The 18,260-nt window shown below is 42.4% G+C and overlaps 1 protein-coding gene across 3 annotated transcripts in view; it reads right to left on the reverse strand.

Annotated features, from left to right (window-relative positions):
* Positions 1-2,545: 2,545 nt before the first annotated feature.
* The window catches only part of STAC (SH3 and cysteine rich domain), a 102,032-nt gene continuing 86,317 nt past the window's right edge, over positions 2,546-18,260 (reverse strand). For 2 of the 3 annotated variants that reach the window (XM_030830108.3, XM_030830107.3), the window contains exons 9-11: positions 12,376-12,427; positions 12,144-12,281; positions 2,546-4,282 (exon numbers count right to left, since the gene is read on the reverse strand). In XM_030830108.3, the coding sequence (XP_030685968.1) occupies positions 4,184-4,282; positions 12,144-12,281; positions 12,376-12,427 (289 nt within the window). In that variant the 3' untranslated portion in view covers positions 2,546-4,183. The remainder of the gene's footprint in view (positions 4,283-12,143; positions 12,282-12,375; positions 12,428-18,260) is intronic. The other variant, XM_030830109.3, reaches the window with a different exon arrangement.

An 18,260-nucleotide genomic window follows, 5' to 3' on the forward strand; every position in this document is an offset into this window, starting at 1 on the left:
AATGGAACAGGATAGAAAGCCCGGAGATAAACCCACACACCTATGGTAAACTAATCTATGACAAAGGAGGCAAGGATATACAATGGAGAAAAGACAGTTTCTTCAATAAGTGGTGCTGGGAAAAATGGACAGCTACATGTATAAGAATGAAATTAGAACACTCCCTAACATCATACACAAAAATAAACTCAAAATGGATTAAAGATCTAAATGTAAGACTGGACACTACCAAACTTTTAGAGGAAAACATAGGAAGAACACTCTTTGATATAAATCACAGCAAGATCATTTTTTGACCCACCTCCTAGAGTAATGGAAATAAAAACAAAAATAAACAATTGAGACCTAATGAAACTTAAAAGCTTTTGCACAGCAAAGGAAACTATAAATAAGATGAAAAGACAACCCTTGGAATGGGAGAAAACATTTGCAAATGAATCAATGGACAAAGAATTAACCTCCAAAATATATAAATAGCTCATGCAGCTCAATGTTAAAAAAACAAACCCAATCAAAAAATGGGCAGAAGACCTAAATAGACATTTCTCCAAAGAAGACATACAGATGGCCAAGAAGCACATGAAAAGCTGCTCAACATCACTAATTATTAGAGAAATGCAAATCAAAACTACAATGAGGTATCACCTCACACCAGTTAGAATGGGCATCATCAGAAAATCTACAAACAACAAATGCTGGAGAGGGTGTGGAGAAAAGGGAACCCTCTTGCACTGTTAGTGGGAATGTAAATTGACACAGCAACTATGGAGAACAGTATGGAGGTTCCTTAAAAAACTAAAAATAGAATTCCCATATGATCCAGCAATCCCATTACTGGGCATATACCCAGAGAAAAACATAATTCAAAAAGATACATGCACCCCAGTGTTCACTGCAGCACTATTTACAATAGCCAGGTCATGGAAGCAACCTAAATTCCTGTCAACAGGCGAATGGATAAAGATGTGGTATATATACACAATGGAATATTACTCAGCCATGAAAAGGAACGAAATTGGGTTATTTGTAGAGACGTGGATGGACCTAGAGACCGTCATACAGAGTGAAGTAAGTTAGAAAGAGAAAAACAAATATCGTATGTTAATGCACATACGTGGAATCTAGAAAAATGGTACAGAAGGAACTGGTTTGCAAGGCAGAAATAGAGACACAGATGTAGAGAACAAACATATGGACACCAACGGGGGAAAGTTGGGGGGAGTGGGATGAACTGGGAGATTGGGATTGACATATATAGACTAATATGTATAAAACAGATAACTAATAAGAAACTGCTGTATAAAGATTAAAAAAAGACTCTGGTAGGTCATAGCAATCTTTGTCCTTGCCGTTTCCGCAGACAGGCAGGAGGAGAAACAGAGTGATGGCTCCTAAAATCTGTGTGTGTATGTGTGTTTGCGTGTGTGTGTGTGTGTGTGTGTGTATAAAAGCATCCATGGCAATCTGTGTTGTAAGGAACACCTTGTTTTTTCTCTGATTACCTGCATGACTCCAGATCTTTAAGGAGCACTAGGCATCTTGCATTTGGAGGGTTCACCTCCTGCCAATACTTGATGTTTGCAAAAACTTATGGGCCACATTGTGCAGAAAAGTTTTTTTTCTCCTTTCTAACGCTGGCTCAAATTACAAAGTCCCTGTTCCAATTATCTATTTTTGTGTAACAAATTACTCCCAAACTTAGTGACTTAAAAAACGTATTTATCTTGCTCATAAATCTTACACTTGGGCATGGCTCAGCCAGATGATTGCTGCTCTGTGATGTCTGGGTTGTTCTCAGCTGCAGAAATGTGTGGTCTCACACTGGTTTCTCTCCAGCATTGTGGCCTCAGCGTAGATAAACTCACATGGCGGCTCAGGGTTCCAAGGGGGGAGTGTTCCAAGAGATCAAGGCAGAAGCTTCAGGGAGTTTTTTTCACCTAGCCACGGATATCATGGAGAATCACTTCTGCTGCAGTCTACTGGCCACATAAGACCAGCACAGATTCAATGTGGGGGGGGCCTAAACAAAGTCAAGAATGTCAGGAAGCAGGGATCATTGAGGGGATCACCTTGGAGCCTGGCTACCGTAGCCTCTTTCTGTTCAACTTTGAAAGGAAAACTGATTTTTTTAAAAAAATTAATTTATTGATTTTTGCTGTGTTGGGTCTTCGTTTCTTGTGCGAGGGCTTTCTCTAGTTGTGGCAAGCGGGGGTCACTCTTCATCGCGGTGCACGTGCCTCTCACTATTGCGGCCTCTCTTGTTGAGGAGCACAGGCTCCAGACGCGCAGGCTCAGTAGTTGTGGCTCACGGGCCTAGTTATTCCGCAGCATATGGGATCTTCCCAGACCAGGGCTTGAACCCGTGTCCCCTGCATTAGCAGGCAGATTCTCAACCACTGTACCACCAGGGAAGCCCAAAACTGAGTTTTTAAAATGCAGATTAAATTTGCATAGGATGTAACAAAACTGTACCCAAAAGCTTCAGTGGATATTCCAACAGAAAGAAGAGATTAGGACACATGTTTTCTATGCTCTTTCCAGCCATTGTGTTGTCTTTATTAAATGGAATATTGAATTAGAGGCAAAGAGTGTTTGTATTCTGGTGTTCCATTTTATAGAATGGCAGTCATGTTATCCACCCCGGCTCTCGAAGAATCCATCTTGATTCTGCACACTCAGTTTTGCATGTTGTATCAGAGAGGGAGGAAATTCTGGATGCTGGCTTTAAAATGAGAGTAAGGCATCCACACTACTGTGAAACCAGCAGCCATCCCGTCTCAGCTCCCAACTTCACACTGAGCAGTAACAAAAGAAATAAACGGAGACTAATGATACTTTGGTTTGGGAAATAATGCTTACATGCACAGGATGCATCCACTTAAGTCTTTTAAAAACCAATTGTTCTAATGATTTTATTGCTCCGTAACAAAATAAACCAAACCGACATTAATTCGAAGGTCATTGTGAATTGAAGTTTAACTGCATTAATGACTGATAAGATGCAAGTTTGAATGCTAAGAGGAGGCTTGAGGAGGAAGGCATCACAGTATATTGCATTCTTGTAAACATTAGTACAAATACAGAGTAATAGAGATTCCTCTAGTTGATGCTAAACAGGCCCCAAGTTCCTCTGTTTTCAAAGGGATGAAGCATTAAGGATTATTTTCCACTTTATATCTGCTGGGGCATAATATTCTGCCCTAAAGAAGAATGGATTCCTATTTGGCTACTTTTCTCCTAAGATGCTGTTTTTGGTTCTCCTCCATGTTTCTGGTTCCCTGCAAGGTGGGCTCAAACTCCCTTCAAAAGGGAGTCCTACAGGATGGCAGGAGGGGAAACCGTCCCCAGACAGAGGATGTCAAATGAAGATGAAGCACTCATGGAGACTTTTTTCCACACTCACTTCCCCAGCTCCATCTCCTTGGGGAAAGGACTTCATAATTGAAAGGGCTGTATAATCGTAAATAACTAAGAGCTCTTTGCCCCACCTTACCCCACTGGGCCCACTGTTTCCTTCCATGTCTCGTATCCTGCCTCCGCCACCTTTGTCAGTAACTAGAGTAGCCGGAGGGACTGCCTGACAGCAATTTTGGGGCAGATCAGGTCTTTGCAGTTGGTGCCACATCAACTTATCCCTCACATCTAACGCAGGCCACCAGGACTTATTCGGAGGCCAGAGAGACAGCTCGATCACAGTGAGGGGCTTGTGGGGAGTACTGGGGGCTAGGAAGTAGGGCTTCCTGATGCTCTGCAGAGAGACTGCTGGGGGCTTAGATGTGATGATGCTGATTGGTCGGTACTGGGGACAAAGGTCTGGAACCAGAATCACACTTGGCTACGTGGATCTGAGCCTCAACTGGGGCCACTCCACAGACTGGAGCATCCTCCAGCGGGTCAACTGACACCACATGGACAGGGAGGGAGTTGAGTCCTGGGGGATGGCGGTGGTTACTCGGCTCTGCTGGCCGACTCTCTCAGCCTCACCCCCATCTTTGGGCAGCCTGGATGTGCTGTGGGATGCGCCTCCTGCCTTGCGGCTGTTCCCCCCACAGTCTCAGATTCTTGAGTCTTGTCTCACTGTTTCCTGGGTGGCGGGTCAGCGCGGCAGCCCCTCTGGGTTAACACAGTGTGAGGTGAGGCATCACCGCAGTTTGCCGACTGCAAAAGGAGGAGGGGCCAGCAATCAGATGTCTTCTAGAACGTCGAAGGGGACCAGACCTCTCTTCTTTCCACTGAGGACTCTGATAAAGCCGTCTTGTTCTTCTTCAGAAGTCACACAGATCTGGAAAAAAGGAAGAAAAAAAGAAACGTGTCAATGGGAAAGAAGCTAGAACCCGCAGCTTGAATCACCGCTGGTTGAAGTCAGTGGAACACCAAATTGGAAAAGGGAGACTGGTTTAGGGAAACCGTGGCTCGGTGAGAAAAATATTTGATAAGAAATTAAGCAGCACCCTGGGTTTGGAACTAGGTCCAGGCGTTGAATGTTTTCTGAGATTCAGCTTCACGAATGAGGATCAGTAAAGCAGGATTGATGATTCTGTGTCCCCCTGAAGAGTCCCTATGAGGACAGAATGAGATAATGCTTATCACAGAGCCTAGCATGCGGCACGCAATGAGTCCTCAATATATTATTTTAAAATCCAAAATAATGGCTACCATTTAGCAGGCTCCTGTCATATGCCTGGAAGTTTATACATATAATGTCAGGAAGTCACAGGAAGCTATTTCATTCCTGGTCACAAGAAAATAGACGCTATCATCTTGCATATTCCAGAGTAAGACCACCTATGCTGGACTTAAAAAAGGAGGTGGTTAAAATCCATTTGGGTATTTTGTCATTCACCACTAACAGGCCATTGAAGGGCGTGTAAGGGTGGCTGTGGCCTGCTGTAAATGAGAAGCGGTTCTGAAGGGCTGTCAGCGTGCTGTGAGTTTCTCCTGCTGAACCTGCTTCCAAGGGTGGTGAGTTTTGTCTTTGGTTGGACTGCCTAGAAACAGAGCCTGAGACAGGAATCCCTGTGCAAGTGACTTGCTGTGGGAGTGCTCTCGGGAGGTGGGACATGAGGGAAGCAGGATGGGGCAGGAGGAGCTGGCAAGGGTGTGGTCTCAGCTGGAGGTGAACCTCAGCCTGATCCCACAGCGGGCGTCGTAGCGTTAACTGTGTCATAGGATTGACCCACTTTCAAGCAAGGGGTCTGGCATTTTGGACCCCACATTAGTCCTTGGTCACTGGCTGCTGACCTGCGGAGTGAGAGCGTAACTCTGGTGAGGCAGCTTTTGTTCCACCAAGGGGTATTCGCTGGAAAAGGGGCAGCTATGAGTTGTTAGTCGCTGACATAGCAGCTGGAAGATGGGTGCACACGCCTAGTGAAGGGGATGTAGGCAGGGCACCAACAGAAACCAATAGAGCGGGTTCTTCTTTTACACAGAATAAGGAGCTTTATGATTAAGTATTAGGATACTTAAAGAGCTTGATTTGTGACTCCTGAGGCTTGGGGCACACAATGGACTGGTATCTGATTCATGTTTCAGAAATCTACCACCTGCCGGTTAAGTGCCCCTCTTGGCTCAGTTCCATTTTAGTCCTATCTGGCTAAAGTCCTTCAGTCTAACCCACTTCCGGGAGCGCATATGCTAATAATGTCTAAGGTTTCCCCCTGCATTGCCTCCAAGCTCGTTAACATTTAAATATGCTGCCACTTATAGCAGAAGAAGAGTCATTTTATTTAAAAAGATTTCTTGCCTAGCATTCTTAGACTCAGTTTTCCCCTCAAAATACCTGTGAAAAGATAGGGAGTTGGAGGTGGGGAAGAAATGTCAAAATACTGAACGCCCAGACTGACAGCCATTCCAGAACCTGAAATTTCCATAAGACCTTTGGAGCTGAGCTCAACTGATGACAGAAGCAAGTTGTGCTGCTGGACCAAGGATAAATCTACCAGCCTAAAAGATGACGCAGACCTTGTTGGTTGATATCAACAGTCATTACTGCCCCCTTCCCATGCAGCAGAGTCTGGACTTTTGTTCTGTTGTCTATCCTTAACCCTGCAGGACTCATGTAAATCCTAACTGGTCCAAGTCTGTTTCTACCCTCCTTGCTAATGAGTCTTAGTGGTTCCCATGGGACTCAGTTCCAGCCAATGAAACAGGATGGAATATCTGCTCGGAAACTTCTGGGAAGAGTTGCTTTCCTCTTAAAAGAGATGCACTAGGAAGAAAATCTTTTTCTTTTTCTGGTGAGGATTCCTGGAGTGGCTGCAGCCATCTGTGACCACTAGGGGAGGTGGCTAACCTTTCAAGCATAGCGGAACAGAGGGGTGGAGGAATCTAGATCCCTCTTCGATCATGGGATCAAGCTGCGGAATTACGAATACAAGAACTGCCCTGTATCCAGACATCTTATTATATGAGTAAAATATACCTTTTGCAGTTGACTCAATTGGAGTTTTGTGACTTGAGATATGTATTAGTTCACTTCTGCTGTCATAAATTACCAGAAATTAGTGGCTTTCAACAACACAGTCTATTATACCACAGTTCTCTAAATCCTATGGCTGGTGGGCTTGGCCAGTTTTCTCTGCTCTGGGTTTCACAAGGCCAATACCAGGGAGTCAGTAGGGTCCTATTCCTTTCTTTCTCTTCTATTTCTCTAGGAGAGAATCCAATTCCAGGCTCATTTAGGTTGTTGCCGAATTCAGTTACTTGTAGTTGTAGGACTGAGGTCCCTGTTTCCTTGCTGGCTGTCAGCCAAGGGTCCTTCTCAGCTTCTAGAAGCCACCTGAATTCCCTGACTTGTGGCCCCTTCCTACAGCTTCAAATCCAACAAGGGTGGGTTGAGTCCTTCTCACACTTAATCTCTTTCTGACCTGCCCTTCTGCCTCATCTCTCTTCTGCCCTCTTTTGCTGCATCTCCCTTTCTCCAGCCAGCTACATTTCACTGCTTTTAAGGGCACAAATGATTAGATTTGGCCAATGTAGACAATCCAGGCTCTCTCCCTGTCACGTGGTCCATAACCTGCAATATAATCACATCTGCAAATTGGCTTTTACATAGGAAACAAATCCAAACAAATCTGAATTTGTTTCCTATGGTGGCTATAACAAATTACCATAAATTTTGTAGATTTAAACAACACAAATTTATTATCTTGCAGTCTTGGAGATCAGAGTCCCCAGATCAGGGTGTCATTAGGTCTGTGTTCCTTCCAGAGGATCTAAGAGAGAATCTGTTTCCTTACCTTCAGCTTCTAGAGGCCACCTGCATTCCTTGGCTCATGGTCCCTTCCTGCATCTTCAAAGCCAGCAGCACAGCATCTTCAAATCCCTCTCTTTCTTCCTCTCTACTTCTACTGTCACATCTCCTCTGACTAGGACCCTCCTGTCTGCCTCTTATAAGGACCCCTGTGATTACATTAGGTTTACGTGGGAACCTACTTAACTTAAAGAAAACCTGCTGTAGAGGAAAGCGGGTTGATTGAGAAGAAAATACTACAAGGAAATAAACACTAAATTAAGATCAATGTTAGAAGTGATGAAAGCCTGAATCAAACTTCAGAAAATTAAAGTGAAGTGCGGGACTATCTTGAAACATTCTCCTAGGAAGAAGTGAAGTGATAAAGTGGGAAGCAATAAAGAGATTAAAACCATAAGGGAAATATGATAAAACAGAGATGATTCAACTGAAGCATTATTAAGTTCCTGAAGGAAGAAGCATTAAGATCAAAAGGCAAAGGACCAACTGGGGGAAACGCTGGCCACACATGATAGATCAGGTGCAAATATTTTTAAAGGATAGAAAACTTTTTCAGTAGTGTAAGAAAACAAGAAAGTACACAGATTATTCATAAAAGAAATACAAATGTGTTAAAATTTCAACCTCTCTAAGCATCCAGGAAATGAGGATTAACATGAAATATTATTCACTTATCAAAACAACAGATATCATTTTGTATGATATACAAATATGTAAAAAATAGTAATGTTCAGTTCTGGCGAGGATGCGGTAACCTGAATATTTTCATAAACAGCTGATGTGGGTGTAAACTGGCACAAATGTTTGGGAGGCAATTTGGCAGTATGTATCAAGAACTGTAAAAACTGTTTATCTGTTTTCCTGTAAATTCTAAAGCATATCCTAAAGAAGTAATCAGAGTTATAAAAAAGAATCTAGGTTTAGAGATGTTCATTGCAGTTATCCATAATAATTTTTTAAAAGCTCTGAATATCCGATCATAGAGGAAAACGTAATATATTCTTGTACACCTACACTAGGGGTTGGAAAATTTTTTCTGTAAAGGACTAAATAGGAAACATTTGCAGGCCACGTGGTCTCCACTGCAATGACTCAACCCAGCTGTTGCGGTGTGAAAGCAGCCGCAGGCAATGCAGGCAATACATAGATGAATGAGTGTAGCAGTGTTCTAATAAACTTTACTTTAAAAACAGGGCCAGACTGATCCATTGGTTATAGTTTCCCAACCTCAGATCTACATGATGATATGTTATACAACTGCTAAACCATGTGTGTTTTTTTTTTTTTTTTTTGCAGTACGCAGGCCTCTCACCGCTGTGGCCTCTCCCGCTGCAGAGCACGGAAGCACAGGCTCAGAGGCCATGGCTCACGGGCCCAGCTGCTCCACGGCATGTGGGATCTTCCCGGACCGGGGCACGAACCTGTGTCCCCTGCATCGGCAGGCGGACTCTCAACCACTGCGCCACCAGGGAAGCCCAAACCATGTGTTTTGATAAACATTTAGTAACTAAGTTTAAAAAACAGTTGGGAAACTAAATATAATATGATATCAAAATAAGAATTAGAAGAAAAGTCTGGTGGGAAATAACATAAAAGTAATTATGTCGATTGATGGCTGAATTACCTGTGATCTTTATTTTCTTCTTTGTAATTTTTGAGGATATTTTCCAAATTTTCTCCACAATAAAAGCATTTTAGTTTTATTAATCTAAAAATGATTTATCCATTTTTCTTTAAAGCTTTTACAGAACACAAGAATCAATTAAAATAGTTCTCTAGGGATGACAGAACTATGGATGAATTAAAACATAGTTTTATGGTGTTTAAGTTGATTTAATAAGGATAGTTTTTAAATTTCAAAAATGAAGAAAACATACTCGTGTCCATGCAAACTCTAGGTGTGTTCACAACAAAAAGATAACTTAATTCTATCTGCAGCAAAAGTTCTGTGAAAAAATAATGTAATAATTGTGAGACAAATTAACCCCTGAGGCAGAAATTTCATCAAAGAGATGCATTACATTTGTTTTCAGGATTTAATTTCTTCTACTTCCCTGCTAATGACCATTTGTCTCTTTATATTTTTAGAGTTTAAATATCATGCTATTTTCTGATGTTTACTAGGTAATTTTAGGTGGCACTGGCCACTGTAGATGGATTTCCCGGTTAGGCTTTTCTCTGAATGATGACGGCAGCAAGGGTAATGACCCCGTTCAGCACCCACGGTGGTCAGGCACTGTGCTGACGCTTTACACAGGTGATTCACCTCCATGTCAAGAGATCGATGCTACTATGCCAATTTTACAGATGAGAACATTGACTTTCAGAGATGACTTTGTCAAAATCACACAGGATATAGATCCATTTCTGTATGATACTGGAATCTGTGTTTTGCTACTACATTAGACTCCCCTCAATCAACAAGCATGTTTTGAATTTTTACACGTAAAATAATTTAAGACACTAAAGTGGAGACAAATTTAAAATTTCTTCTCAATAATAGATTTTTAAAATGGAATTTTCTTTCAGGGGGCTGATATTTTCCAAGAATTGGTACACACATTGATGACAAAGATCGAAAATAGAGATTTGTATAGGAGTAAAGAGATCTCAGTGCCTTTTGTTGACCCATATGTAATTGGAAATAAAAATGCCTTTAGGGTTTCCCTGGTGGCGCAGTGGTTGAGAGTCCGCCTGCTGATGCAGGGGACACGGGTTTGTGCCCTGGTCCGGGAAACTCCCACATGCCGCGGAGCGGCTGAGCCCGTGAGCCATGTCCGCTGAGCCTGCGCGTCTGGAGCCTGTGCTTCTCAACGGGAGAGGCCACAACAGTGAGAGGCCCGAGTACCACAAAAAAATTTAAAAAATAATGCCTTCAGTTGCCAAAGAACTACTATAGGGCTTAAAAGTGAAAAATGGAAATGAAGGTCATTCTCAAATCTTAGCTTTGATCGGAGCACCTGGGACGTCTGTAAAAAAAGGCTGATTCCCTGCCTTTGCCCTGAAAGTTTCTGCTTCAGCAGGTGTGGGATGGAGTTAGAAATCTGCATTTTCAGGGACTTCCCTGGTGGCACAGTGGTTAAGAATCCGCCTGCCAATGCAGGGGACACGGGTTCCAGCCCTGAACTGGGAGGGTCCCACATGCCGTGGAGCAACTAAGCCCGTGCACCACTACTTCTGAGCCTGCGCTTTAGGGCCTGTGAGCCACAACTACTGAGCCCGCGGGCTGCAACTACTGAAGCCCGTGAGCCTAGAGCCTGTGCTCCACAACAAGAGAAGCCACTGCAATGAGAAGTCCGCACACCGCAACGAAGTGTAGCCCCTGCTCGCCGCAACTAGAGAAAGCCTGCGCGCAGCAACGAAGACCCAACACAGCCAAAAATAAAATGAATTAAAAAAAAATCTGCATTTTCAGCAAGCTCCCAGGTGATTCTGATTCACATGATGCAAAGACCACACCTTAGAAATACCAGGCTAGACAAATATCAGGGTTATAGCCCTTTCCTAAACAATTATGGGTAGATTCATGCAGTTCCAGGTTCAGGCCAAAATGCTGTGTTGTGTCTCGAGCGTGTCTAATTAAAGATGGTGGGTTGTTTGTCTCACCCCCACCCCGGCAGGTTGTCAGTTCAACCATGAGAGTGGAGAATGTGAGCTCATTCCCAGAAAAATTTTTTTTCGGGGGGAATACGGCCAAGGGATTGGTAGAAGTCTTTGAGCAGCTGTTCTGCTTCTGGAAATTGACCAACTGAAGCAAATTTTAACTTGCCTTCTGTTTTCACTGATTTGTATTTTAATAACGTAAAACAATGTTTAATCTCAAATGGGGAAGCAAAAGATTATTCTGAGAAAAAAATCAAACAAGCTAGCAAAATTATGTAATAATGCTTTGCCAATAAAGATGAACATCCTTCCCGAATGTATTTCATTCAAAAGACTTTCCAGATTTTGTAACAGGAAGGATACAGTGGGTAATCCTGGAGAAGTTTGAAACACTGGTATGGAATCCAGCTGGGAAATGTCCCGTTTGCTTTGTGGGATGTTTATGGCATTAGAGATGGGGTCTCAGTCTGATAAGGGTGATTCCATTGCCTGGAATCAAGAATGATTCAGTAGGGCTTCTGTATGAGGAAGAATTTGTTTCCAAGGGCCCTTCTGGTCCTAGGACACTTGCCCTGAGGACACTTGCTTCCCGGGGAACCAAACTATGCAAAAGGCACTTTACATTCTGTTTGTTCCGCATTGTCCAGGGCACATGGCTCAGTGGAAGGCAATGACTTGAAGCTTGCAGACCTATCTTTAAGTTCCAGCCTGGCCACTTACCAAGCTTTTGCCCCTTGAGCAAGGTACCTGACCTCTATGAACCTTTGTTTCCTCATTTATAGGGCATGTATAGAACTTCAAAACACTGTAGGTATATAAGCTCTATAAATAATATATAATCTATATGTTTGGTTCCCAGGGAAGGCAAGTGAGCTTCCTAACACTTTGGTTTTGCATGTTTAGATCCTCCTACACTAATATCATTGGACTAAGAATATCTTTTCTCAAAGTGAATACTTCGCTTGTGACTCCACTCATTCAGACTCACATGTACTGCTATTTGTCAAAATGAGTTACTCTGGGGCTTCCCTGGTGGCGCAGTGGTTGAGAGTCCGCCTGCCGATGCAGGGGACGCGGGTTCGTGCCCCGGTCCGGGAAGATCCCATGTGCCGCGGAGCGGCTGGGCCCGTGAGCCGTGGCCGCTGAGCCTGCGCGTCCGGAGCCTGTGCTCCGCAACGGGAGAGGCCACAACGGTGAGAGGCCCGCGTGCCGCAAAAAAAAAAAAAAAAAAAAAAATGAGTTACTCCGTTTTGGTCATACTTGGTATGTGTTTGTGTGCTTTACTCACCTGATTCTCTTTCAGTGTTATCTGCCCCTGTTCCTTACACCCAATGAAGGTTCTAACACATTTAAAAATCTTCTCATTTTGTTGTACTCTCTGAACAAAGTTGGCTGGAAAGAAGCCAATCCTGTCTTGAATTTTCCCCTGAAAGGAAAAAGGAGGCATGCATCCACAATTGTAGCATTCATTGTGATTATATTTACCAAATGACTTTTCTTCAAGAAAAAGCAATACTTACTTTCCACCAGTCTTCATTGGAGTCCTCTAGGAGAGTAATCATGTCTCCTGGCCTAAAATGAAGAATGAATGAGTTGGGTGGGGAAGTAGAGGGGGTGAAAGAGAAAAAGATGGTCCTTTAAAGTCAGAAGTGGTAGCTTTTCACTTACACAAATAATCCTAAAATAAATAGGACTAAAATAAACATGACTTTTACCTGTTCTTCCCACCCATGAAAGTAGCTTTGTTAGATACTGAAAGCAAGTGTAATTTCTGTGCTGTAGTTTAAAAATAATCTTAAGCTTTATTTTTATATTATACATAGATGATCATCTTTGCATTGAAAAAAATTCTAAAATTTGGAAGTCTAAAATATGAAAACTGGAGTTTTTTCATATTCTGCCCCATAATCCTCCTCCCATTGCCCAGAGGTGACCACTGTGAGTGGTTTCCTGTGCCCTCTTCTGGACCCTTTTTCATGCACTGACATTTATATAGAGATATAGATGTATTTGGCTGTTTCTTTTGTTTACTAATGACATCTGGAATGAGACATTATTATCAGCTATGTCTTCTCAGTACCTTCTTGAAACCATTTTTACTTAGTTCTACTTCCCTTGTCTGCCACCTTTTATGTAGGTATAATCTGGAATTTTGTTTTAGACTTGTGTGTGTGTCTGTTATATCCTTCATCAAGAATTACTTGGTTTAACTGAAGAATTACATAATGTTTTTGCTCTTGGTATTGTTAGTAGATATGGTGATTATTTGCCACTTCTTATTGGACTTTCACATCCATGTGTATGTGTGTGTGTATGTATGTGTCTTTTCATTCCTTCTTCTCTGCACGTAATGACACTTTTACAATCTGAAGATCGTATTCTTTTTCAACTTGGGAAAATCTTGTCTATTTTTTTCACTGTTTTCTCCCATTCATTTTTCTCTCTTCTTTCTTCCTGGAATTTCTATGCAACACATGTTGGATCTGCTGGATCAATCATCTATACCTTTTGTCTCTCTTACACATTTTCTGTCTTAAAAAAAGACTCTGTTTGGGACTTCCCTGGTGGTCCAGTGGTAAAGAATATGCCACAACTAGAGAGAAGCCCGCACGCCGCAATGAAGAGCTCGTGCGCTGCAAGGAAAGATCCCGGACGCCGCAACTAAGACCCGATGCAGCCAAAAAACACAACAATAACAATCCCTACCCGCCCCAAAAGAACAACTCTGTTCTAAAATTTTTCTCAATTTAATCTTCCTAATTGCTTAATGGGCTTGTCTCTTCTAATATTTATTATAATACTGAGAATTAAAAAAAATTGAATTTTCAAGCATTCTGTATTATTTTCTGAAAGTTTCCTTTTAACATTTGTCACTTTATGTTATGGATGGAATAGTATGATGGATCTTTCTGAGGATATTATTATATATTTAGAACAATATTTCTCCCCTTTATTGAATGATTTGTTTCCACTAGGATTAGTTAGCCTGTTCTTTATCATATTACTTTACTTCTCCTTCCTATCAAGGTATTTTCTCCAACACCTGTTTCTCGGCTGTCTCTTTATATTCATGACTGAAATCAGAGGGTGTGAATCGCTGGCAAGTTTCTCTGCTATCACATACCTCTGTATCTGCAATGTATGAGGGTCAATTTCAGGCTCTGCTTAAGAGAGCAGGGTGTGTCAGTCGATGCATCTCATCTTTGGATGCTTGAGAGTATAGCAGACAAGCAGTCTGGAGCCTCCTACCACCACCCCAATGGCTAAAACAAGGGCAGCTTTCTTAACCCCAGGGAGGGAGAAGGTTAGATTATTTTCCTCCAAGTAGAGCTATCTTTTCCTTCCCTCCTGCTCTCTAGAAGCTCTGGAGGTCCAGAATTATCTCAACACAATTCTTTTTCTTTCTCAGTCTTTCATGCCCACACAGGAGCTCTCCTTGGGCAGGGGTTCCCTTTCTTTAGAGTACAGGTAATGGTTTAATTCTAAAGTCAAACATCATTGCTGCCTATTTCTCATTCTAAGTAGTAACACGGTGTTATGAACACTGTTGGGACTCTGTATCAGTTATATATTGCTATGGTAATGCTGTGTAACAAACAGCCCCCAAACCTCAAAGACTCACTCACATTCTTGGGTGTTGGCTGTTGGCTGGGATGACTAGGGTGATTTTGCCTTATTCCATGTTTCTCATACCCCAGAAGGTCAGTTGGGATTTTCATGGCATTGCCAGGGCAGCAAATGGAAAAGTGAAAAACACATAAGACCTCTATGGCCTAGGCTCAGAACTGACACATTTTCATTTCTGCCTCATTTTATTGGGCAAAGCAACTCTGCAGTGAGAGGAACTGTAAAGTCTCATGGCAAAGGGTATGGATAGAGGGTTGGTGAAGAATTGGGGCCATTAATACAATTCAGTCACCAAGACACCATCATGCTCTTTAATGAACCTGTTGTGAATTCAGTGTCTCTTTTGTGCTCTTACATTTAAACTTGTTTTTTTTCCTGAGCATCCTTTGGTCTCTGGTCATCTGCCTTGTTCTCTATTTGCTGTAGTCTCCCAGGAAACTCCTAAGATTTTTTGGTCTCTGATAGTGTTATTTCTTATTTTCTAGTACTATGATGGATGTATTCTTTAAAAAATATATTTTCTGACATTTTAAGGGATTGGAGCAAGAAGGGAAGTAGATTTGTGTGCTCCTTTTGCTATTCTGGTTCAATCTCCTCTGCTGTCATTTTCAATTTTCAGTTAATATCTATCTTCTTAGGGGATTCCAAATATAACAGGCTTGTCGCACCTGAAGCATTAAACACAACGGGCATTTTGGTATTTCAACAGTCACAGTATCATGCTGATGCCACAGAAAGTGAGAAGGCTGAAAATCACTCTTTTCTCAGGTGAGGGATTTAATTAAGCAGCAAGGATAAAAGTCAATGTAGAAAAGTCCTTCTAGCTCCAGCAGATTTCATTTAGCCTAGTAACCTAAGAAACCATGTGTTAAACTACATTGACTTTGCTGATGGTTCGGTAGAAATTGTTAAGTAGGGAATCAAGGTTGGAAGAGGCGACTTTTCCTAAGGGTGTAAAACAGTGCTGCCTGAATCCAGCTTCTATTTTTATGGTCTAGAGAGTCAGTCTTCACTGTGCCCAGATGTGGACAGTCCCTGAGCCCATGACGTATGTTAACTAAACCACACATTAGGATAAGACAGAGATTGGAATACAAGCTATAATTTTATGAGAAAGACTAGACATCCTGACATCCTGACAGTGTGATGGAGTTTCTGTCTTTTCCTATAAAAGAGCACTGCCAGCATCTAAAATTCCTTGGTAAGTGAGGAGAATTACATTCATCCCTTTATCCTTTGTTGTTTTGTTTACCCACTCATTGAACAGATATTACAGAACACTGACTCTGAAAGAGTGATTTTACTAGGCACTGGGTATACTTTGGTTAGTAAAGTCCTCACTGGAGCTAATATTCTAGTGAGAATGATAGATAACAAGCAAATGCATAATTAAACTTTTAATAAATATAGAATGTGTATATATAACTAATAAATATATATGAAGGAAATAAACAGGATGCAGTCATAAAGAATAAGAGTGGACCCCTAATGATATTATTTAAATACTCTAGTCATCAGGCAGAGACAGCTAATGTCTCTTTTTCAGTTCGGGGAGGATCTTGCTCTAGGGCGGCACTTGAATCCAAGACAACAACGCTCTAACATCTGGGCAAGCACACATGTGGCTTGTGGGATTTCTACTGCCCTCTTGCCTCTGCCTGGCATTTTTCTCTTCTCTTCCCAGCATTCTTCCCCACTGCGGCTGCTTTAGATCCTTTCCCGCACTGAGCTCCAGGCAGTTGATCTGAGTAGGCATGCAAGGTAAAATCACTCTGTGTAATATAAGGTTTTTAATTAATTTTTAAAAATATGACTTGACAAGTTTTGAAACTCTGGCAAGAGACTGGTCAGTTCCTCCTTAAACATCTGATTAAATCAACACCCACACCACTTCCCTCATGAGGCTGGGATGCTCCGGGGCACTATGTACCAGCCCCATCCCTAAATGCCCTGGGGCCAGGTACCAGACAGCTAGGGACAGCCTCTGCACCCTGGAGCCTATGAAATTATTCAAATTAGCTAACCCACAGGAAGCCTGGGAAACCTCACTAATCCCAGCTGCTGACCATACATAAGCTGCCCCTACAGCTCCAGCTGCTGTTATCCTGACTCCCTGGTCGGCCAGTGTGGCCCTGTGTGGCAGCCCTTTACTCTCAACTGTGAATTCTCTTCTAACCTGTTCTCAACTTAGTTCTCTTCTCCTACCTGTGGTGTCAGAGTGCCATGTCCTGCCATCAAAGAACTAAGTCAACACTCTGCCTACCTGCTGTACATAGGAAGAGCCTCGCCATCGATCCTGGAGGAATGGAGGCCTAATGCTTAAAATTCTCCTTCCCTTGGTTGGTCCTAGGATGGACACTGCCAGCGCATGACTCTCTGCCTCTAGCTGTTTCATGCCTCTGTGGCTGACCAGGCCCCTTTCCATGAAACAGTTCTTTCTTATTTCACATTATCACACTCCAGGCATGTTAGAAGAAAGTCCTGCTCTGGTCTAACAGCTATTTTCTTTCTTCCAGGTGACTTTATGTTCCTGATCCATTATATATCGATTTTATAATTTAACTCTATATTTCCAAATCTTGGAGATGAACTCATCAGGCTCCCCAATACTGAAAAAAGCATACTTTTGCTTAATTCAACCAATCAGAGCATCCTAAGTTCAGGTAAAAATTCTGCTGTATTGTAACCCAGAATTTTATACATTGATAAAAAGTACAATGCTCTTCAGACACAACACAAGCATGAGCCTCCTACTTGGAGCAGATAGATCAGAACACCGCAGCTGGCCTTTTCTTTTTGTTTGTTCAGTACAATTGGTCTTAAACCCAGAGGAAAATTTTCAGGTTGGTTATGTCATGATTCATGGAACATCTTGAAATGAAGAGGGAACTGTGGGCTATCAGTAGGAGTAGGAATAAAATAACAAAGCTAACTACAGAATCATGGCTTCATGGTGAGGAAGACAGAAGGTGTGTGTATGTGTGTGTGTGTGTGTTTGTGTGTGTTTATGTGCATGTGCATGTGAGCCTGATGGTTGCATCTGGGGTCACTTCCAGAAGTCCTCTGCCTCCCTCATTTCACGATTTTCCACTTGGACACAGAACCCGTCTCGCCCTCAATCAAGTAAACTGGTTTCAGGGACTCAGAGGGCACAGTGTACATGGAGCGTATGAATGATGCAAGCGAGCCTGGCCATCTACAGGGAACTCTTCTGCAAGGTGTTATGAAGATGGTTGAGTCTTTCATGGGTGGGAGCTCCTGGAGGGTGGATTGTGAGCTGTCCTGAGGCCCCCCATCCAGCCTCTCTCCAGCTCCCACATAGAGCACAGATTCCTAGGGGTGGAGATAACTGACACCCTTCCGATGGTCACTGCTTCCGAGAAATACCTTCTCCACCGTCTGAGACAACCTGAGACCTCAGCTCGGCCCTCCTATGGGAAGCCCATGGACAAGGCAGGATGCTCTGGGCCTTCTTTGCTTTCATAATGTTTTGGATATACTGAATATTTGGGACAACAAAGGAAATTTGTCTTTCTTTATCCCTCCATCTTTGTCCATTGAGCTGAAGGAAATGACATGGCATTCAAGTATTTTTTGAATGCTTATGACACGTTAGGTCTTGGGTGTGCACTCAGGGTACAAAGATGAAAGGATTAGTCTATGCATCAGTTTTCTTATCTGTCAGGTGAAGATAATAATTGTACCCACCTCAATTTTTTTGAGGATTAAATGAGTTAATACTTGTGAAGCACGTTTAGATAAGCCCACAAGAGATGGT

The sequence above is a fragment of the Globicephala melas genome, chromosome 11, assembly GCF_963455315.2.
Source record: "Globicephala melas chromosome 11, mGloMel1.2, whole genome shotgun sequence".
Taxonomy (NCBI): domain Eukaryota; kingdom Metazoa; phylum Chordata; class Mammalia; order Artiodactyla; family Delphinidae; genus Globicephala; species Globicephala melas.